Genomic DNA, 23,602 nt, shown 5'->3' with positions numbered 1-23,602 from the left:
AGCCTTGTGCCTTTGCTTTACTTGCAAATTGATGGGATGCCATCAATTAACCAAATTACTGAAATTGTTTTCACCTGTTGCTCCTATTCCAGAGCACCTGTGCCCAAGCCGCTGGTCTACTTAGTATAGTGATGCATAATGATTTGGTGCTAACGTTCTCCTTCCATGTTCCCCAGAATCACAGAGTAGACAGGGTTGAGATGAATCAGATCCTCTGCCACCTGGACTCGTTGCTTTCTTTGCAAAAGCGCAGAGACTTGGCATCTGTTTTTAGCACCAACACTTCAAGTGCCTTTCTCTGTGCAGAGATCTCGTTCCATGGAGGACACGGGTCAAAAAGAGAATGCTTAACAACCACAAGTCCCCCATGTCATAACACCCTCAAAGCCAACTAGATCAATGAATTGGGTAAGAGGGAACTAGGAATTTAGCTCGATTAGGCCTAATGTCTGCTATAAATATTATCTTCTGAAAATATTTTAGGAACACATTTAGTTTGACACAATTAGCTTATAATGGGAACTATTCACAGATGGAAACATCCTCAATGAGTTGTATAGGCTAACTGGCTCCTAAGACATATGGATCTGATGTTAAGATCAGTAGTAATTTCTAATGCAGTCCTTCACATTCCTGAGTAGGGCACACTCTGTTCCCAGAGCATTAGGAAAGAGTGCGTGAGCAGAACTAAGTGCTTAATATTATGCAGTGAACATACTATGAGATGAATTAATAGACTCATTTAACATAATAATGACATTTCATACCACGTTACTGCAGGTTCCCATGATTCCAGGAGACAGAGTGTATGGGAACCTGGCTTCCAATTCTGTCAAGTTCACAAGCACTTCCAGGCACTGATGGGTTTAAGGATCTCTGCCCTTCCATCAGTTCACGTGAAAAACCAAACCCACACACTCAGTATATCAAGCTGGCTACTGGTAGTGCTGGGGATAATGACCAAGGATCCCCAAAAAACTATAATTTGAATTTATTTTAATATTAACACCAAGGAAGTAGAAAAAGCTTTTGCTAATTTTTAGAAAAGAGCCTTGCACATAATGATTTGTATAATGATTTGTATATAGTGCAGGTCTTGCTCTTCTCTGGAAAAATGAAATATTCATTTTTATGCCTCAGTGGTTGGTGGGAGGAAAGCAACTCTGTCCATGTATCATAATTGCGGATTATCTGTCTCCAGTAAAACTCTAATTCAGTAGGGAGTAAACTGTTTCCTTTGCTTCCCAGGCATAGCTGACCATTGGCACAGTGGAAACAGAGAGAACATTTGGCAGGCAAGGTCTGTAACTCAGCTCCAGGGGAACTTGCTGTGTTCTTGTGTAGCTGGGGTTTTTGATCAAGGAACAGGAACAAAAACAGAAGCAAGGGCTTGAAATTCTTCCTCTGACTTTGTGCTTCTTCTTTCTGTGCAGGGATGTGCAGGGGTCAGTCAGATTTGTAGCCCTGGACTGTTGCTATCTAATAGTAGAGCAGAGCATGTTCTGCACTTTGGCGAGACTGTTTCTAACTATGAGCTGGATCCCCAGCAAATAATCACCAACATTTTCAAACTGCAGTTTGTCAAATGGGAGACCCCTGTGTCCATACAGTGAGATAGTAGCTTTGTTGTAAAGAGGCCTCACAACATCATCATCACGTATCTCAGAGTCCTAGGATGTCTCCCTTACCCCGAGCATGAGTTGTGTCCCTGTGCACACCACTATGCCAGCATTTCACCCTTCAGGCAGGAAATGAGGGATGGCATGATGGGCCACTATGTTCTGCACTAAAAATTTTAGTCCCCATATTGAGGTGAAGTCTGTATTTTTTTTGTAATGGCACTTTCTTTCAAAATATGAAATAAGAAATATTTGCATGGAGTAAGAACATATATTTATTCTAGCTAGGAAATGCCGTGAGTATTGCTGGATAAAAAACTCCAGCAGTGCTACTGTCAGCCACAGTACGTTCCAGTTGCTCCTCCGTCTTTCAGGTGGCCAGCATGACTTCAGTGCAGTCATTTTGGTACCCCTTTGTGCTGTCAGAATATTGTCTAGGAGATGACAAATTACGTGGTATAAAATGACAGGCATACAGAAATGATACTTCACAGAATCACAGAATCACAGAATGGTTAAGGTTGGAAGGGACCTCTAGAGATCATCTAGTCCAACCCCCCTGCTCCAGCAGGGACACCCAGAGCACGTGGCACAGGGTGGCATCCAGGCAAGTTTTGAAGCTCTCCAGAGAAGGAGACTCCACATCCTCTCTGGGCAGCCTGTTCCAGGGCCCTCACAGGAAAGAAGTTCTTCCTCATATGGAGGTGGAACTTCCTGTTTTTCAATCTGTACCCATTACCCCTTGTCCTGTCACTGGCCACCACCGAGAAGAGCCTGGCCCCAACCTCTGTACATTCACTGCTCAGGTACTTGAACATGTTGATCAAATCTCCTCTCAGCCTTCTTTTCTCCAGACTAAACAGGCCCAGCTCGCTTAGTCTGTCCTGATACGATAGATGCTCCAGTCCCTTAATCATCTTCATGGCCCTACGCTGGATCTTCTCTAGAAGCTCCACATCCCTCTTGTACTGAGGAGCCCAGAACTGCCCCCAACACTCCAGGTGCCTCCCCAGAGCCGAGCAGAGGGATAGGACGCCCTCCCTCGACCTGCTGGCAACGCTCCTCCTCATGCAGGCCAGGATCCCATTGGCCTTCTTGGCCACGAGGGCACATTGCTGCCTCATGGTTAACCTGCTGTCAACCAGGACTCCCAAAATCCCTCTCTGTAGAGCTGCCTTCCAGCAGGTCAACCCTTAATCTGTGCTGGTGCCTGGGGTTATTCCTCCCCAGGTGCAGGACCCTGCACTTGTCCTTGTTGAACCTCAGGAGGTTCCTCTCTGCCCAACTCTCCATCCTGTCCAGGCCCCTCTGAATGGCAGCACAGCCGTCGGGAGTGTCGACCACTCCTCCCAGTTTGGTGTCATCTGCAAACTTACTAAACTCAGTGTCTCCAAAAAACCGTTCTTCTCCAATGCAGCTGATTTTTCAGGAGGTTATTTATGTATGGAGATATACATAAAATATATGCATATGTGTACACACATGTGTGTGCTTATATGCACATGTATGCATGAGTAGCTATGTAGGTATGTGCACACCCATATATGTACACCCATGTATGTATGTATTTTTTGTATATTTATACACCTATGTGTATTTATGTGCACATACTTTTTACCAGCCTACCAAGAGCAACTACATGTAGTTCATGGAGGGAGCTGTTTGAAGAGAAGGTGCACTTTTAAATGCATCAATTTTTTTTTCCTACTATGTACAAAAGTTTAATGCTGGCACTTGATTCTAAAATACCTTTAGTCACCATAATTTTAATAACTTTTTGAGCAGTTGCCAGTTTAATTTTCAGTGTGTGAAAATTGGAGGTAAATTATTTATTACTTCCAGCAAATGTCTTTCACAATTTTATTTAATTTTTTTCATCTTCTTTAATGGATCATAAAATGGCAGTCTTTTATTGGACACTCATAAAGTAAGGAGCAAATGAATACTTTGCAACTAGGTTACCGTGGATTGAAATATCAGCTGTATTTCACTGGGTATGAAATTCCTTGGGCCAGAGCAGTAGTGACATATGGCAACAGGCCATGTTCCTCTGCTGTAGCAATAAAGTGGCACTGGACATAAAGGAAAGAAAGAATCATAACTGTTAGGCCTATTCAAGTTGCATGTTTTTCGTAAATTATTTATTAGCCTGGCCAGTGGTCTGAGCATGATGCAGTTTAAAGTTGCAAGAATCTTGTGTTTTCCTTTAGTCATACATAAGAACATTTGTTAAAAAACCTTTTTAAACTGAAATTTTCCAGGATTGATTGCTACCCCAGTTCTTTATGGACAAGAAATATAGGAAAAACCTTTCCACGTCGAGCAAGGGCTGCTTTTCCTGTTACAAAAACGTGTTTAAACTATAGGCCACTGGAAAGTTGCAGATTAGGCCTGTGCTGCATAAAAGACAGGAACTGGGTTTGTGAGCATCTGCACAAGCTGTCAGTAACTCATGCTTGTTAGCTGAAGCTTGCCATCAGAGGCTGGGCTTGCTCCTGGCTGCCTTTCGGAGGAGCAAGGTGGAGGGCTGGGCTTGCTCTTCCCCGGAGGGGAGGCTCATTCCTGCAGCCTCGCTCTCCAGGCTAGGTATGGAGAAGCTGCCTGATTCCTTGGGTCCCGGGTGTAGCTACAAGCAGGCTTTGATACCTGTGCTCAGAGTGGGAGCGCCTGTTATCAGAACCTCTGATTATTAGCCCGGAGCTCTGCTTTTCTTCTGCATGTGCACACATAACATCCACCCCATAAGCCAAGCAGACTGCGTCGTGCAGCAGAGAGGAGCTTCTAGTGGGGGCCTGGAGAATGTCTGTGCGGGTTGCCACAGCAACATCAACATTTGCACTTCCTCATTCTCTGCGGCTTTTCATCCGGGCTGACCTGAGGACATACTTCCTTTTGCTGCAACTTTTTAACTCTTCAGTATTGTTTTTCATTCCATGCTGGGACAAAATTATTATTTGCAAATAATAGGCCTGCTTTAGTTCAAGGAAAATGTGCTTTTGTGTGTGTGCCTGTGTGGCTGCACTGAATCAAATGGGATGGTGATTGAAACGTGGGACTCGCACAAAGCAGCGCCGTATTTCTAACCTGCTGGGACAGGACACTGGCACCCTCTCACCTCATGTCTCTCCATACTTGTTTTAGCAGGAGAGGTTTTCTTGTGTGTTTGGAAAGCAATTGATATATTATGGATATAATTGCGTAAATCACAAAAATAAATACTGGCAGGATAATCAGTGCATCCAAATTCTGAATACCTGGTTGTAGTGACACCCAAGCATTTAATGCCTGCGGAGGCATTTTTTAAAGCATTTCTAATTGCTTCCACCAGTGAGACTACCTCAGACTACTGTGGTCTGCTAACCATTGACCAAAAAATCTGCGCTGTACCTTTCCTGTGTCCAAGTTAGGAAAAATGACTTCAGCCTTATATCAACTTTCAACTGTATTCCTCCAGTCCACAGAAAGAAATCTCAGGAGAGGTTTAAAGATTTAGAGCTGGTGTCAGAGGCCAGTTCAGGTCTTGGCTTGAGATTTCAGGAGACCTTACTGAAGCACTAGGATGCTCAAAAACTACAGAGCATTGACGGTGAAAATCACCATTTGAAAATGAAGGTGCCCAAAAGCTGAAACCACTTTTGAATGTCATTTTATTTTGGAAATATTGTACAGATTATGCAGAATACTGAGTTAAAAGTCTTGCACATATGAACTGTTACAGGTAAATAGTGGATATATTTATGTATATGTCTTTTTCTTGGAAGTTTCTGGTTGAGTGAATAGAGGAACTAGAGCACAGTATAGTATGATTCTGCACAGTTTTTGTATGTACCGTTTTGTCAGTAGTGTTTTTGTACTCCAAATTTAAGGGGGATTGTCTATAGAAACCTGAAGTACACATAAGCCACTGAACAGGTAGGTTATGAAGAGATGAGAAAAGTGTATTTCTTACACCCTGCAGGCATGACAATTTCAGGAAGGAAATGGTTTTGTATGTTGACAGGCTCATCCTTTTGAAGATGAGATAATTATCTGTATGAGTTCACTCTGTAGCTTCTAGAACTGCATGAGTATGATCAGCTCTATGAACACCCTGCAATGGCTCACCCCTGCAGCTGTGTATCAAAACGGAAGGTGATACAGAAACTGGTTGTTCCTCCTGCACTGTAGCTGAGTTGGTAGCTGATGTGTTCACTGAGCCTGTTGCTTGGGATATTTGTCAGAGCATCTGACAGCTAAAGGTTGGGGGAATGTGAAGCTTGATGGCAGCGATGTGGCACGTGGCACCAGGGACTTCAATCCTGCTCTTACTGCAGTCGGTGGGAGTTACAGCTTTGGGCCCAATTCTCATTCCAGAGTGGTGTCCCTGTGCTCCAGCCTTTTCAGCAGCACCCACCTTCCTGGGCCTTGGCAAGGCTGCTGCAGAGAACGGCGTACAGGCATCCCTACTCATTTAGTTTTTCTCCTAAATCCCCAGTAAAATGCATGTGAATGGAACTAGAGTGCAGCTCTGCAGCTCTCAACCGTGTATGTTTGGGACTGGTAGTGCCTTCTACAAACAAACTGCCAGAGATTAACAGAACATGGTGAAATGATCCTCAAAAGTGTTCTTGATTAACAGGAACACACATTGGTCAGGAGTAGGAAGATATCACCAAGCAGCAAAGGGAATTGACTGGAGAAGAAATTCCCTAAAAAATATGGAATTCACATGCACATTTTTAAAAATGAGGGCAATGAGGAAATTGAGCATCTGAAAGCAGTTTGGGAATTTGACCCCAGTAGATGGCAGATGCTACTTTAGTCAGATGCTAGTGGCCAAATCCAGCAGATCTTCACTGGTGCATAGCAAAGTTATTTTTGATCTCAGTGGGAGTTCTGCCCAACAAGAGACTGCAGAACGGGTTTCAAACAATAATAAAAGAAGAGCTGAGGAAATGCTAAAATGTATTTACACGCAGAGTATTACAGGAAATAAACTCAATGCACAAGGCATGTATGCAGATCTTCAGCGTCTGCATGCGGTATGTTAATTTAAAAATCCAAATTGCTTGGTGTGCCACACTGGCAAGTTAACATACTCAGAGAGGGTTCTTCCTGTGCCACTGGGCTTTGGGCCAAACAATGTAATCCCAGTAATGGCACCATTCAGTGGGAACACACCCTCTGTTTCACAGGGAGGTTCTGGAAAAGTAGAAGGGCTAAAGAGCTTTTATGTGTAGGAAACAAAGCCACAATGAATGCCCTTTCTTGGGTGTAACCATCTTTAAAATTTGATGTGCAGCATCAAATGTCTAAAACTATATAACCTAAATGGTGTAGAGCATCAAATGTCTAAAACTATATGGCCTCTATAGCCTAAAACTCAGTCATTCTTAAAAGAGACAGGGCTAATGTGGGGGAAATGAAACACTTTGGAGATTAAGCTTTCCTCTTTGAATTTGTACTTAGCTAAAAAACTGTCATCCAAAAATACCTCTGCGTGCTATGAATTCATTTGTATTTATGGGTCGCACTCAGCTTTCACTTAACCTGTACACTCGTAGCCAAGCAGCAGTGTGCCCAGCGTACAAGAGGATGTGACACTGCAATCACATCAGCTTCACTGGACTCCATGTTACTGACCTGGGACAGAGAAATGCATTTTGTGTTATGTTTCTGTTGTGCAAATCCCCAAAAGGTTCAACAATCTAAACACCCAAATTTCTTTTGGGACACCTTTCAGGATTTAGGATCTGTTTCAAGAGCACAGTTCGTGCTTAAATCCTTCTCTGTTCAACAAAGTGCATTGAATGATACCTTCTCCTGTTTAAGTCAATAGGATTGCTTTGCGAGCCAAACTCAAGCACGATTGTCTTGCTGAAAAATCCTGCAGGAGTTCTCATTAAATTGGCAATGTGAGAAATTAAAGTTAAAAAAATAATAAGAAATGGCACATTTCAAAAATTCATCTTTAGAAAGTTTTATTGCAGTTTATTTTTTTTTCAATTAGGAATAAATTTAATGAATTTTTTATTTTATCTGCTCTGGTTCACTTACTCCATTAATAATTAGAAATAAATTAGAGTTATTCTTTCCCTTAGATCATAACACAGACCATTTAAAAATAAGTTCAGTGGAAGCATCTTACTACATTTTTACTAAAACTGAAAAAGAAATTAGCCAAATTAGTTAAAATAGCCTTGAACTCCATATTGACTAAAGCATTTGTGCCAGAATAAAAATTCATGACATATAAGAAGAACAGTATAAATGATTAATCATTTTAGTTCATGGATATCTATATTTTTATTTAATTACATTTATGCATAATATAAACTGTCTGAATCTTGGGAATCCAAGCCAGAGAAGCTGAAGAGTCTTCTTCTGTTTAACATTCACCATGTGTTGTTTTCTTCTAGGGTTAATTTGTAAAATGTAAACCACATTCTATTTGTATGCAGTGTTTATGTGCTATTTATAGAAAGTCTTGACCATTTATAATTATCCAACATTTTTATCCATAATGTCTGCATATGACTAAAGAGATGTTTATGTAACAGATATAACAATGCTGTTTTTACAATTGATCTTCAATTTATTTTGCATAAAACTTTTTGGAGTATTTTATGTTGCATGGAATACAGAAAGGATATCTCTGCTCAGTTCTCTTTGCTGAGAAGACTAAAATTATTTCCGAATAGTCATCAACACAATATCTGCAGGGGACTGCAAATTATCACTCCAGCTCACTTGAAGCAGGATGAGTTGTGGGAAAGCAAGCTTGGTCTGAAATGACCAAAAATCAGTTTCTGCAAGCCGCGAAGGACAACCCCAACAGCAGTATTTATGAGAGCTTTCCAGAGATGCCGATGCAAGGCAGGCATGTTAGCGTGATGGGTCCTGCGAAGGCGCCTCCCGCGTCCGGCGCGGCTCCATTGCCCTGGCTCCCCTCTTCTCCCTCCGAACACGTCCTCCGCGGAATGGCAGACGAGCGCGTTCCTGCGCATCTGTGCTCCTAGTCACTGCTTTGTGGTTGCTCATTTGCTTTTTCCTTTCTTTCCAGAACCCTAGAAGTTTTGGTGAGTCTGAATGAAGGGCAGTCTTTCATGTCCAGCTCATTAACAATTACTGCTTCCGAGTGTGTAAGTAAATGGCTAACATCATTCAACGTAAAAAAATGAAATTCAGCTTCTCTTAAGAGTTTTATCCTTGCATGACCTCGCAGTGTAGAGAACCTCAAAGAACAGCAAGCCTCATTAGCTCTTCGGGACATACAAAACAACCTAACTTGAAAAATACACCTATGTGCAGATATACATCTAATGACACATAATTTTTAATATATAAACGTGCACATAAACATATATATAAAATACATATTTTAAATAATTTCCTTGGCATTTTGAAAGATGTTTAGACTTCATTAAAAATAAAACAGTAGACTCACAAGGAAGTTTCAGCTGTTTCAAAGTGAGGGATTAGAGATAGGATTTTGTTAGAAGTTGCATGAAATAGTCCCCTTAATTCTTCCCATTAAGGTGCTGGATAGCTTTATTTAAGGAATGCCTTTTTTTGTAGAACTCCATGTAAGTATCAATGTGTGTATCATCCAGGACTTCCACATAATACATAAAAAAAAATCCCTCACATGGCAGGCTTGCAGATTTATCTTTGTTTTCTGACATAGGCTCTTTAATAAGGGTTTTTCTTCCTTTCGTTGCGGCTGCATCTGTTTCGCTAGCTGCTTCAGGAGCTGCTGATTTAGACCATATGCAGAATTGTATGCAGAGGGAAAGCCCCAGTATTCTCCTCCTCCCCCAGGCTACCTCAGCTGGCTCTATAGTGTGATCCAAGCGGTGGCTGCATATTCTGTATATGCTCTGGTCTTAGGTTTTGCTAGAGCTTTTCAATTATATTTCACTGAATACATTACAACAGCTCTGGCTTTGAAAATACTGGGAAGCTTCCATGCTGTTAGAGACCCACTTACTACAAACAGAATTATATCAGAAGAGTCAGGTGTGGCACAGGCACACACACATCCCAGCATGCGGCCACTGCCCAGGATCAGCTTCTCCTGAACCTGGGAACGCACAACCTCAGGTCTTCAGCCTGGCATGGGAGAAGATTAACTCTGTACAGCTCTGGACTCCTAAATAAGGCACCTAAATAAGCAGTCTAGGTTTTCAGCCCTGTTAATGAGGTTTACGTTGAGTAGAGTAGCCAAGTTACACCTGAGGTTCAGTAGTGTGAATATCCTCCTTTTATCATAGCTTTAGAAAAAAAACAGGAACAGCTCTTAGGATAAACTCCATGCTAATACAGTTAGTGCCTTTGAAAACTCAATATACAAAGCTTCTCATCCCATTTTTCTGCTGTCCATTTATTGCTTCTCTCTTCTCTATTACATAGTCACGATATTTAAAAGTGTTGCAGTTAAATAGGAGAACACTATGCAGGAATGGAGGTTTTGAAAATACATGTCAAATAGATAGAGGTTTTAATTTGTCTCATTTCAAAGTGTGACTTCAGCGCAGCTTTCCTGTTAGGCACATACGCATGCAGAACACAGCCTTCTGCTCATCAGCATGTATTTTTCCAACAGCATTTTCATCACTCACAGGTAATTAACCTGAAAGAGAAAAACTGGTATTTGTTATTGCATTCCTTCTAAAACTAAGTTACTTGAGTGACTGCAGAAGGCAAATGCATCTCAGCTCAGCTCTTAAGTTTGAGGAAGAAAACATAAATGAATTTAGAGCTGAAGAAACACACAGTACCTGATCATGCTGCTGTGCCTAAGGCCTCTTTATAATTTGTAAGCATTCTGATCTTACACCAAAACATGATGATTAGCCTCTCAGTGTGATAACACCAGACCAATACAGTCATAGGGGGATGCTGGAGACAAGGAGTATTCTCTTTATCTCAGTCCCTTCCTAAGTAACTGTATGTGTTAAGTGCCCATTAAACATTTTTAAAAGCATAGACATGGGTAAAAATAAAGCCCTGATGCAAAGCAGATGATACCAAATTGCGAGGTAAGGCAAAAAACTCCCCTTCTGCTTCTGCTGAATTCTTTCATTGCTTCTCTGCAGTTGAAAGTTTTAACTAAACAGAAACAGAGTGAGTAAAGATGTGCATTGACAAGAAAAACAGCAGAGGAAAACAGCAGAGCACTTGCGATCAGTGATCATCTTTTTTTTTTTTTTTTTTTTTGTCTTTCATACATGTAGCAGTAAAGAGAGCTCCATACAAGCAAAATTGTGGTTTCCATAGTAGCAGATGGGCAACTGCAAGAAGTGGGTCACTGCTAGAATTGTTCACTAATTCTAATGGCTGAGCAGCTGATGGCTGGTTGGTATAGGAGAGTTACGAGTTCCAGCCTCCCCCAGCAAACACACACCACTGCAGAGAAAACAAACAAAAATGGCACTGAGGCTTGTGCCTCATTTTTCCCTTGTGTGTGCCTCACTGCCTGGTGTTTGTATGGTCACCCACACACCCTTTGAATAAAGCTCTGCTTCTCTTTCCATTTGCACCAATTCCCCTTCAATAAAACTTTGATATAATTTTTGAGAGAAATATGCATGCTGAGCTCTAGCATTAGTGATTGCCCAAATGTCCCCTGTGCTTTTCACCTTTTTCTGCAGCTGAATTTTGAGCAAGTTCTGTTTTCCAAAGGCCATTGGTCCATTTTTCTCTCAGTGTTGTTCTAAACAAGAAGTGCAGCACAGTCTATAAAGGATTAAGAGGAAAAGTATCTCTAGGGTGTGGGTTTGAGATGGTGTGAAATGATCTAGTCACCTACTCATTAAAAGTAGTAGGTACTAGAAGCAGTGGAAGTCACCAGGTCTTCCTTAGGTAGCTTCAGGTCCAGATGCCACTATTCCAAAGGCAGTTTCTGTGGTATAGTCTGTGCACTGTGAATTAGTAGTCTGTCCTATTACTTGACCACATAGGCTATAAGCATAAGAGCCTGACTAAAATATCTGTATTGCTAGCAAAGATTCCCCCCGTACACCCACCCTTACACACCTTTGTGAGAAGAGAAGGGCACTTCTGATCCACAGACCAGTTGGTTTCTTGGAATTTTCTGCCTAAAAAACCCAAGAGTTGTTACTGCCCCAGTGAGTACAAACAGACCAAGTGCTGGTCCCATTAGACGGCTGGTTGATATTTGGGTAGATATACTCTGCTTTTTTAATTTTGTTCCCTCAGAGCAGACTTCTTTTCTGAGGAATGCTGGCAAGAAATGAGCCAGTAACTGGGAGCTATTTGTTTGGTTGTGTCAGTCAGTAGGGAGCTGTTTCGGGGTGAGTGGAAAAAAACAGATAGGAATTGTTTGTAACATTACTGACATTGCCTTTCTGCTTTCTTTGCAGTCAAGTGGAGTTGCAGCACTTATTGCTGTTCTTGTGCTGTTACTTTTGGTGGCGCTTGGTCTTCTCTGGTGGTTCTGGCCCCTCTGTTGCAAAGTGGTGAGTAAAGAATGTTAAAAAAAAAAGTCTTGGTATGTAATTTATGATCATTACTCATACCATGTTAGGTAATACAATAGGAAATAGGTTAAGTCTGAGAGTTATATGTGACATGAGCCATCTGTTGAGGCAGTTTTCTTTCATTAGTGATATGCTGTAAGCAGAAGTGTTTACATGCTATGGACTGTGCTCCTAGCAGTACTTTTGGATTTCAGAGATACCAGCATGAGCAGGCTGTGTGTTGCTCACTGGCTTTCTACTCAGCGAGCAGATGTGTTACATTTTTGTGAAATCTTTGATAAAAGACTTTTCTCTATTATTTGAAAGTTGCTGGCCATAATGGTGGACAGATGTTATCCTGAAATCAAGGACCGTTTTAAAAGTACTATCACTAAAATTGATATTTGTAGTCCATTATGGGCTCTCAAGTTGGAAATCCCTTATTCTCTTATTAATCCCATGCAAAAAATTAAATTTTCATCTTGCACACATTACATCTCATTTCATCTGAATAATGAACACGCTTTATCCTTCTAGCAGCAAACAATGCTGCTTCGCTTGGCTCCCTCTATTTCCTTGCACATTTGAGGTTTTAAACTGGTAGAGTTTATTACCCATTCAATTCAATGATGTGCCGAGGACTTCAGAAGGCAAGATTGCTTCCAAACTGTCATTGTTTTTGTTGTACACTTGTCTCAGGCTTGTGGAAAGCAGGGCAGCAGAGGAACTGCTCTTCTCTGCTGACTATACATTTTCACACTGCAGGAGAAATATAACTAAAATGTTAAATGAATCCATGTAAGTTCTTTCAGGGTCTCCTTTGAGCTACTTGCAGACACCCATAGGATTCTTAAAAGAAATGGATGACTTTGAATGAGTCGTGTTTTACTATTTGTTCAGTCTTTTGGGAATGCTCATATTATTCCCTCTCAAGAGCTGCTTTTCTGAAACAAACCATTTTGCGTTTAGGTCTCCTACTGACTTTTAAAGCTTTTCTTTTTTATTTTAAAAACAAACACGCTTACCCTTGACTTGACTGCTACCAGGAAAGTTTCTTTCGTTCCTAATTGCACTTAGTACAAGTTGCCTCACTAAAACTCTTGGTCTTCTTTGCTTATTTGTTTGTTTTCATCACTAGCTGAATATCTCTGTCAGTCATAGTATATCCATGCATGTCTAATTTATGTGAGACCCAAATCAGTCTTTTACGATTGGAAATTCTACAGATTCCATCATATTCAGTTGTACCTGCAGATTTAATCATTTGCCAAACGGTTTTTTTTTTGTTTCAGAGTCAGGTTTATACATGTATAGCTTACTGAAAAATCAAAATACTTGCCACATCAGCCAGTGACCAGACATCCATGCTGGTCATTTCCCATAGTGTAGGAAATCTTGACACAGTTTGCATTTTCCTTTCATTACAGTAAAAAGTGACTGCAGTATCTCAGTCCTTGGAGAGCAGATATTCTGTTTACAGTGATGACTTCGTAATGACAATCAGTAAGACACTTTCTGTATTTTTATGTCAGAGTTCATACAAGAACGAAGTCAACTGTAGAGTTCTGTAGCGCTAATTTCCAGCGTTTACGGTAGCTATGCCAATATAATAAATTAAAATATCAACTACAGCAGCCTATGCTTGCTGGAAATGAACGGAGCTCAGTTTGCATCGCAGGTATATATAAATGAATTGTGCAGAGCTGTGGAGGAATACCTCAAATTAACTCCCAATTAAGTAAAAGAGATCTACTGTATAGTGAACTGCAGAGCAGCGCTGCTACCTTGGGTGCAGGAGATGCACAGTGACATCAGTGCAGGCCTCTGGCTTCTCTTGTGCAGAGCTGACTTGTGTGTTGCCACAAAGAGCTCTTTGCAGCAGTGGCGAAATGCCCTTGGAATCTGATTCACCTTGTGCTTAGGTCTGTTCCTCCCTGATGGTTACTCCCAGGCATGGTAATTCATCCTGAGCATCTTTTCTGGGTAGAGTATTTGGTAATATCACTAAATGTCTATTTTAAGGGAAGTCGCAAGCTGTGAGTCAATGAGGTGTTGTTAAAAAGTAGTCTGACTTCTATAAGAGCAATAAAACCAAAGTGCCTTGAATGCTAGTGTTGGTACCCTGTTGTTTCCTGCCACGTCTCATGGATATCTTATTTCCTTTAAAATGGTCATTTCAGGGCACACTGATACAAAATTACAGAGTACCAAACCCGCAGATTTTACATGGACCCTATTACCAAATGCTTACTTTTCCTTTCTTCTTTGCCTTGATGGCTGCTTCCTCAGATCACTGTAGTGTGCTCCCATTCTTTTCTCCCATTCTCTTCTGCACCTGCTGTGCTTACATATGGGTCAGCCCCACTTCTGGCTAAGAGCCTTGGTGACGGTCTCCTTGCCGTGAGGAGCATGTTGACGTTAGGCAGGAGCTCTTCCCTTTCACTGAGCCTGCTTGCCTGGCACAGGGGAGCGCTCAGTTTTGTGGGACAAATAATAGGAGCAAGGAAGAAAGCGGCAGTCCTCAAGCCTAAAAAATGTCACATAAGTTGGAATCAAGGGGAAAAGAGGACAAAAAGGTGTTACAGGCAGAGCAGAATGAGTATCTGGAGCCCCCGGTATGTAATTCCAACTGTCTGCAGGCTGCCCAAGTCATGAGCCTTGGCTGGTTTGGGCCCTTGCTTCATCCTAGGAATTGGCCTTGACATGAAGTCCGTGTACAAACAGTTACAGGTTGGGGTGGGGGGACTCCTTTTTCTCCCTTTCCTTCCTTTTTCTCTTAAAGCAGTTCACTGTTGACAGTTCTTTCACTCTTCCCTCAATATCAGAACATATGATCGCATCAAGCTGGCTTCAGGCTCTGGTGCTGACATTTCCTAATGCCCACATCACTCGAACATTTGAAAAGTGTTAATGAGCAGATCAAAGGGACTGTTGCCTGAAGCAACTAACTTTTTTTTTTCTTTTTTTAAGAAATCGGCTCTCCTCCAAACTCAAGTCTTCATTCTTTGCAGCTAAATAAATGAGATGCAGCCTTGCCCGGCAATGCTGATAATAAACCAAAACAAAATTAGGGAGGAATCCATCTCTACATGTGGCTAATAACACAGTAGCATTATTCAGAGACTTCAGGATTTCAATGAGTTGAATAAAGTTCAGGGAAAGTTAATTTTGCAATATTAGCATCTTCAATATCTGCAGTTTTATGCTACATTTGCATTGTTTTCTGCCCAAGCTGCATGGGTTCCTTGATTTGATTTTTTTAGAAATGCTTTCTGCTAATTTTCCTTGAAATATCAGACAAGACTGAGAATATTCTTTGTGTGTGTGAGAGGGAGAGAGCGAGAGCAAGCGCGAGTGTGTGAGTGTGTGAGGAGCCTGTGGAAACATAAGGATGCAGGCATTTACATTCCACTTCTGTCAGCAGGGGTGAATATCTGCTACTCAAAGCAGATTATTTTCTCACACCACTGTCATATGTAAAACAAGTTTCATTTTCTGAAGCTATTAGAAATAGCAGCTAATTAATGTATCAGTTAACTTCAAATCGAGTTTACTGTGTAACTTCAGGGAGTTTAGCAGCTGGCATGGGATTGGATCCTTCGCTAAGGCAGTAAGATAAAAACTTCCGCAGGGCTGGCTTATGAAGCCTGGGGAGGTCAGCAAGTGGCATTTTTCTTGATTCACTTCGCTTGAAATTTCAGTTCTGTCAAAATGGATAGGCATTTGGCCCAAGCAGGCCTTAGCCCCCATCGTAAAGTTTAGAATCAAAAGTCGTCTTTGCTCAGGAGAGATTCTAGGATATAAGAATAATAGGGCTATAGAAAGCAGAGTGATATCATTGCTAAAGAGAGGGATAGGCAGACGGAAAAGAAGGATGAGAATTAAATATATAAGATAACGTGACACTTATACTGAAAGTAGTTTTTACTTTTTTCCTGTCTTTTAACTCTTTTGAGTGAGAATTAAAGATCTTTTAAAATCTTGCTCAGTGCTCAAATAACTCTCAGAATCTCTTCCATGCTCTGTGTTTATGTTTCTGTTAAGGCAGTAGTTCCAGTCTGGCTTTCAGGAATGCTAGATTAATTAAATAGTTGATTTCTATTAAGTATTCTGAAACTTCTTGATGGCTCACAAGAAAATACTCAAAAATATTTAAAGAAAAACATTTTTATCAAGTTTTTGCAATGTCCTGGCACAAAAAAAAGAGATGTCTATTTAAAATCCATAATTGATTTTTCAATCCACTGAAAGTACTCTGGGCTTAATAAACAATATAAAACTCGTAGTACTGTGAAAAAATAACTCCAAAGGTGCCATTACTTATTTCTCTTATTTGATGTAATTCCGGTATCCAGGGCTAAAAGTACATAGCTTATATTAGCAGTAACTATTTTTGGTGCCATTTGGACTTGAAATGTTAATCAAATGTCAATCATTACTCTTGAGTAATGGTCAAGAAAAAGATTATTCTTTTATGTATGATGCTAGGCATCTGCGCAATGACACATTATTTATATGCAGTGGAAGAGCAAGTGAAAGTACTGCAATTAGTAGCAGAGAGTGAAGAAAATATATTTCGATTAAGATACTCTTACAATTTAAGTATCTCTCATTGGGGACAATTTTAGTTGGGCTCGTAGGCATAGCAGAATTAGACTGCTTTATATTCGTGCGTTCTTTTTTCTGTCATTTTTACCTAACACACACAGAAAATGACTCTTCATAAAACAACTGAATTGCTTGTTCTTCTTAGCTTTACTAACCTGTTTGTCTTATGGAACAATGCCTGTGCTTTCTGTTCTTATCATCCTTCATGAGGATTGCGGTCCTCCTCTTCCTCTCACTTTACCGTTGTTTCTTGTCAGTATCGAGGGAACTCTCTAAGATTCACAATTCACAAGAAATTGGAGGGAGAAGTTTAAATGATCTAAATGTCATGTTTATATTCTGTAGCTTTTTAAAAAGATAAGCTAACCTAAAGCTTCATGCAGCACAAATGCAGGGCCTCAGTTACCTAACAGAGAACTTATTTTGGTCTCTTTTTTTTCTTTCAATCACATAAAGAGGTAATTCCAGTTGGGTAGCCAAGTAGTCTTACAGTTGGGAATAAGGTTTAAGTAAATTACCCTAACAGAAGCTGTCCTTCTCCAGCAACACTTTAAGAAGTCCTGTGATTGTAACTCCCTAATGCAGACACTCCACACTGAACAGACAAGGAGCTCCACATTTAAATCATTATCTGTAATGTGAGATCTATGGAAATGATCTGAATGTCTAGAGGAGAAGCCTGAGCTACCAGTAGGCATTTCTCACTTGTCACTAGGCCAGCAATTCTCCTGCACGACAGAGCAGGCATCTTAGCCCAGGATGATACAAGACCTCACAGGGACCTTGGGTTGCTTTTCCTCCTAGGCTTGCTAATTAATTCCATAGGATTTCATCACTGGCAATTACTTAGAATGACTGAATCTTATCCGGTCAGGAAGCAAAGGGGCAGACACATGTGCCCAGAGAGTGTCTGCCAGTCAATTGATTTTATTTGCTATCAGAAGGGTGGTGTTAATTTCCAGAAGGCCTTGATAATCAGTGCCCAAGAGACTTGGCAGCAGTGGCTGCCAGTTTGCAAAGAGATGTGGAGGATTCAGAAACAGTTCACTTGAAATTTTCTGTCAGCTTTTTCATGCTGTCATTGCAGCTACTTATGTTTTTGTATGTTTGTCTTTTATAGGTCATCAAAGATCCGCCTCCACCTCCAACAGCTCCGAAAGAGGTATAGTATGGTGGGGCTCCATGGACCACATGGATTACATGATACCATTCCCCTGTGCTTTCCTGTGCTCTGCACATCTGTCTCTTAGTCCTAGCTGCTAAAAGAGGGAAGAGCAAACCAGTGGGAAGTCTTAAGATGAGACATTTGGATAGGCAAAGTTCAAATCTCTGCCCTCTTCCAGTCATCTCAGTGCAGCATGAGTCAAGCCCAGATCCAGAGAAATATTTTGGGACTTTGTCCCAGAGCACTTTAACATTAAGTTTCCCAGTGTGCAGTAAAAGCAGAGAGATGGGGTAGTTCTATGATAGTCTAAAAAATCACCAAATGACTTGATATAGCATTTTCCTGCAGCTTTAGCATTCCAAACATTGAAGAATCTTCACAGGGGAATTTCTCCACCTTTTATGGGCAATCATGTACAAAAGGATGTTTTCCAATATTTTTCCTCCTAATCCTGATTTAGCTGGCCGCTTGAAGCATTCAAGCTTATTCTGAAAGTTAGGTCCATGCTACGGTACTTTACTGAGCAGAGCAAGTTTGACAAAGGTTGGCTTAGGAAACAGTGCTTGGTTGTGTAACCTTCATCTGCCAATCTGCTGAGCACTGTCTGCTGAATCCGAATGACTAGGGCTGATAATCTGGCTCTTTGAAGGCAATATGTTTTCTGTGTCGAAAGCTTCTGAAAATCCCTTTTCTTCTGTGAGTTTTGGTTGTTTTTTTTAGTGAAGACAAATTATGATCACTACAATGCGTAGTTGGAGCCCTCATTTGGACTTTCACAGTGTTTGCCACAAATGTTTCCTCATGCTCAAAAATGGGAACATAAGTAGACATGATTAAATACTGTTTGGAGACTGATTATCACTGGGGGAACCTAAAAATCTGGTCCTTTGCACCTAAGATGGGAAAACCCTTTTTCTTTGAAATCTAATGAAACCATATATGAGATAGATAGACACTTGAGAAAAAAAAATAAGAAGTATCTCTTTTAAAAGTAAACATATCTGTATTTATGGACAGGAAGAAGAAGAAGATCCCTTACCAACCAAGAAATGGCCCACAGTGGATGCTTCCTATTATGGTGGACGAGGAGTTGGAGGAATTAAAAGAATGGAGGTTTGTACTCAGTGGAAATGCCAAATCACTAAAGCACAAGATTTCTGAGGCTGCAGATGGTAGAAACAAAGACTTTTAAAGTGTCTTGGAAATACAATGGTATAATGTTTGCTTCTTTCCCAGTGACATAAGCCTTGTAAAATTTTTGCCATATCGAATGAATCTGACCTTGGTTATGAAAGAACAGCTTTCAGTAGTTCCATTTGACTGGAACTTTAAATAGATGCATGAAGGCATGCTCTTTCCATCAAGCTAATGAGAAAGAGAGAGTGAGAGCCTTTTCTGAATGTTTTGGAAGAAATTACAGTGAAACATAAGTCCTCCAACTGTGGGCCAGCCAAATGCGCTGACAATGGTGATGCTAAGGAGAGGCTTGATCCCAAAGGAACTCACAGCGACAACAGTGCCTGTCTTTGAAGAGACATGATAGCATCATGTTAATTAAAACAGAATGAAAAATGTGCATCCTTATGGGCATGTCCTTATGTCAGATTTTATAGTCAAGTCAGCCTTTACGGGATTTGCAAAGCAGTTTTCTGCATGTTTTAACTTTAATCTGGGAAATTTTCTCTGAAATATCCATCTAAGCCTTTATTGACAATCTTGATCAAACTTTAAGTAAATATATGGCCCTAAGAACCACCTTTGTCTGAGCACTTTTCAAATGGAGAAGAATGTGTGTTCAATTTAAGGCTGTCTTGTTTATATGTGTTACCTTCAACAGTTCAGAATTGCTAATTTAGAAGAGCCCAGCTTTTAAAAAAGAAACCATTTTGTGCAGTGCTTTTCAGATACAAACTAGAAAATGCTTTCCAACATGAAGAATTATAAGCCTGGATTCTTAACAGAAGCCATGTCTCAGGAGCCTCTAGAAGAGATTCCAGAGCTTAAATAATTATCAGTTTGGAAATGGGTCCCCATCCTGTGGAAAACTGATACCCACTGACCACAAATATTATCAGTACCCAGGAAAAAAATGCATGTTTATCACATGGTGAAAATACAATTTCCTCTTTAAGGAAGAGAAGAAGAATATATTTGGTTTTAGAAAACATTTTTATCTATTGTTAGAATTTGGACGGCTAAAGATGTAAACCATTTAAAATTGTTGATGACACAAACATCAGAGCTGGACTCCTGAAGGGCATCTTGTTCTGCGGAGCCGGGTCTCTTGCCTTCTCTTGAGCGTGTTCAGCCGTTCTCAGAGCTGGGCTCTCCTTTTTATTTCCCTAAATATGAAGCTCCACCTATGTCCGGTAGTATTTGTAACAGTGTAGCTGAGCAAACTACTGGCTTAATTGTGCATTTTCTGCTCTTCTGGATTAAGCAATACCAAGCCCTGTGTCTTTAACTGCCTCAAGAGAGTATGTTGCTCTTTTTGTGAATCAGGGCAGAGAAAGTGTTGAAAACACAGAGAAAACAAGAACTTTCTTAAACAATGATGAAGGTTAACAGGTCAAAGAGAGGTTATTACTTACTTGATGATAAATATGTAGCAAAGAACAATCATTGGTCTGGTCTTTTATGTTTCTTTGTTGTTTTCAATTCATGTGGTCATTCACTCACTTGGCTGCTTTTTATTGTGGCTCTGTGCTCTGTCATTCTTCTGGCAGCTTGATTCTTCTGGCAGTTTCCTAAGACAGAGGAAAGGAGAGAAGGAGCTAGCAAACTTATTCTTATCGTTCCTGTCCTGCTTCAGTTCACATGCTATATTCTTTTTTGGGGCAACTTCATTCACTTTTGCCTTTCCCACTAGTTTCACTCCCATTCCCCACCCCTCGCCACCATGACAGGCCAGAATAATTTAGCTAGTGCTGCTCAGTCCTCCAAGGTATAGCTTTAAAGGATTAGGATGCCATTAGTAGACTCCACCCATTATGGACTCTTAAATTTGAATACCGAAGTTGTGTTGTCAGGCTCCCCAGATTGCAGTTTCTTGTGGGTGGAGCCATTTCAATCTGAAAGAGAAGGTCTTTTTTTTTTTTTCTATCTTTTATCTATCTTTACATGATTTTAACAGTGTTTAAAATACATTTTAACAACTGCATAAAAAACACTGTAAAAGTACCATTGATCACAGTGAAAGATACAGATGCATTTTAATGACTCAGCAGGGTCTACTTGGACATGAAAGCCCATTCTAATATTTCAGAAAGAGGAATCCCTGGGGAGAAAAAGATACAATTAAGCAAGCCAAACAGTATGATTCAAAATAACTGAAAGGTTGAAAACAATTCCCTTCCTAAGCAAGGATGGCCTGCATTTTATCAAGGTGAGGAATAGGATTACAGGCCAAATAAAGCTCTGCTGTACTTTAGTGTTCTCATTCTCGGTGCTGAAGTTGCACTGGTGAAAGACACTTGTTGATGGTGATAAAATGATATGATTTTCCTCCAAGGCATTTTATTTGTCTGTGCGGGGTGTCAGGGTTATATATTTTCCTCACCCACCATAGCAGCACATTCTGTGTGTGAAGATGAAGAGGATGAAGAAAGCAGGTTGCTTTTTTTCTGCCATCCTACGGCATAGTTATCCCAGCACATTATGGAGCATTCCTAGTAGGACCCAGAGCAGTCTTCTCCCTCCAGGAAGCAGAGGGAAGACCAGAAGTGTGTCTTTTTCTTGGGCAGCTAAATGACTTTGTGCCTCTCTGCAGTGGGACGGGTGTTGCATCCTACTGTATTTCTGTCTACTTTTCTGCTGTTTGAACAGTTGGCAAGACAGAACTGGCATGTAGCTATCAATTTGTAATCAAGCACTATGCAGAGGTGCTCTCCATTCCTTCCGCAAGGTGGAAGATCAGTTAATCTTCTCTTATTTGGGTTCTTCTCTTTTTATGCCTTGTATTTCCAGTCTGGAGGTCCCTGAAAGAAAACTAACATGTTGGTGGCATCCTGCAGTGGCAGGCTGGCACCATGAGAGCAGTGAATAATTTTCTAATAACACTTTCATGACTCATGAGCATGACACATGCAATGTCAGAATTTCATTTCCTGCCTTTAGGTATATCGGGTCTTCTTTACAGGCTAGATTTTAGCAGATGGCATGATTAAGAAAATCTTGCACTGAAACTAAGAACTTTCCAACTCCACACATAGCTTTTAGATGCTCTTTCTAGATGAGTGAAAAAAACAGTCTTGTTCATTTGTTTGTAGAATACAGCAGGCATACCAGTTCAAATTGCTGCACAATGTTTCAATCCCAAGAAGAAATAGGATTACTGTATTAAGACAAACAATCTGTCTTGGATGGAAGGTTTTTTTTTTTTTTCTGTATTTCTCCTTACAGCATAGTCAGTACAACTTTTTCTGGAAGTAGAAATATATGCTTGCCTCACTAACAGCAGTAATCCAGATTTCTTTTCCCTTTGAACTATTTGTATGTGTTCTATATCTTTTGTGGCAGTGATAAAATGCACATTTTACATGTTAGATTTTTACTTATGCAGCTTAGCACTTCATCTGCCTTTTCTCCAATATGTATCTTCTTGCAGAACTACTTTGATACCTTTGAACAGCTTCAAGGAGTTTCTGTTAAATCTTCCTGCTACCTAAAGTGCTGCTACCTAAATTGGGCATCTTGAAAAACATGCAGTGTTCAGAAATCTACATTGGCTAAAGCCTAAGCTTTCATGAGTTCCTGATTAAGATCTTGTATTTCAGGATAAATCAGAACTACAAATGATAGTTTTACGTCACTAATGAGGGAAGGTTTTGGGGGGATTTCCTTATACATTCCATGTGATACATATTGGAATTTTTCAGTATTTCTCTGACTTTTTGCTGCTGACAGCCACTCATATTTAGAAATGCAAGATGTATAAGAATGCTTACAGTAAAATGGGAAGAATAAACATGTTCCTCAATGTTTATCTCTTGTTTATTCAGAATTTCTTCCAAATTTAAAACTTCTTTTCAGCTACTTCTCTTATCTACCATTATCTTTTACACGCAATGTAATTATGCTGTACTCTGTCTTTTCTCAGGTTCGCTGGGGTGATAAAGGATCTACAGAAGAAGGGGCTAGATTAGAAAAAGCAAAAAATGCTGTGGTGAAGCTCCCAGAAGAAGCAGAAGAGCCTTTTCATCCTAAACCACCTAAACCAAAGCCTACCTCACCAGTCATTCAGGAGAAGTGGTACACACCAATTAAGGTAATCTAGTCTTTGGCACAATGTGGCTGTAGAAAATGCAGAATTTTGTCCACCGTGCTAGTCTTATGTCTGATGAACTGTATCTCGTTTCTCAAGTATTCCTATTCAAGTAGTTCTGGAAGGAAAATGCATCTCAGACCAAACAGCTGGAGCACATTTTAGCCCTAAGTGCTGTACTTCAGCATGAGGTACTACAATCTGTTATCTCTCCACAGAACAGGATGTGTATTTCAGTAATAGAATCAAAATATATTTATATTTGTATTTATAGCTATTTGATCTATCTCAATGTATATTTAATTAAGCATAAAGGTCTCTGTACAGAGTTTGTAGCAATTTACTAAGTTACCTGTGACTACATTACTAGTCAAGAAACAAAAAACATAATATAAACCAACAGAATGCAAAATTCTGATTGAAATAAGTGAGAAAACAAACAGTATAAAATTTTCCCTGAGGATGCTATGACACTTTCAAACCCCTA

The 23,602-nt window shown here is 40.3% G+C and overlaps 1 protein-coding gene across 1 annotated transcript in view; it reads left to right on the top strand.

The window, feature by feature from the left end:
• The window catches only part of ANTXR2 (ANTXR cell adhesion molecule 2), a 103,955-nt gene that overhangs the window by 43,026 nt on the left and 37,327 nt on the right, over positions 1-23,602 (top strand). Inside the window, exons 11-15 of the mRNA XM_088531655.1 lie at positions 8,662-8,740; positions 11,984-12,079; positions 17,808-17,849; positions 18,870-18,965; positions 22,951-23,118. Of these exons, the coding sequence (XP_088387781.1) occupies positions 8,662-8,740; positions 11,984-12,079; positions 17,808-17,849; positions 18,870-18,965; positions 22,951-23,118 (481 nt within the window). The remainder of the gene's footprint in view (positions 1-8,661; positions 8,741-11,983; positions 12,080-17,807; positions 17,850-18,869; positions 18,966-22,950; positions 23,119-23,602) is intronic.

This window comes from Tinamus guttatus, unplaced genomic scaffold, assembly GCF_059628265.1.
Source record: "Tinamus guttatus ecotype Peru unplaced genomic scaffold, ASM5962826v1 Tinamus_guttatus_pri_ptg000423l, whole genome shotgun sequence".
Classification (NCBI taxonomy): domain Eukaryota; kingdom Metazoa; phylum Chordata; class Aves; order Tinamiformes; family Tinamidae; genus Tinamus; species Tinamus guttatus.
Note: the sequence above shows the minus strand (reverse complement) of the source record. Positions and strands in the feature narration are given on the sequence as shown.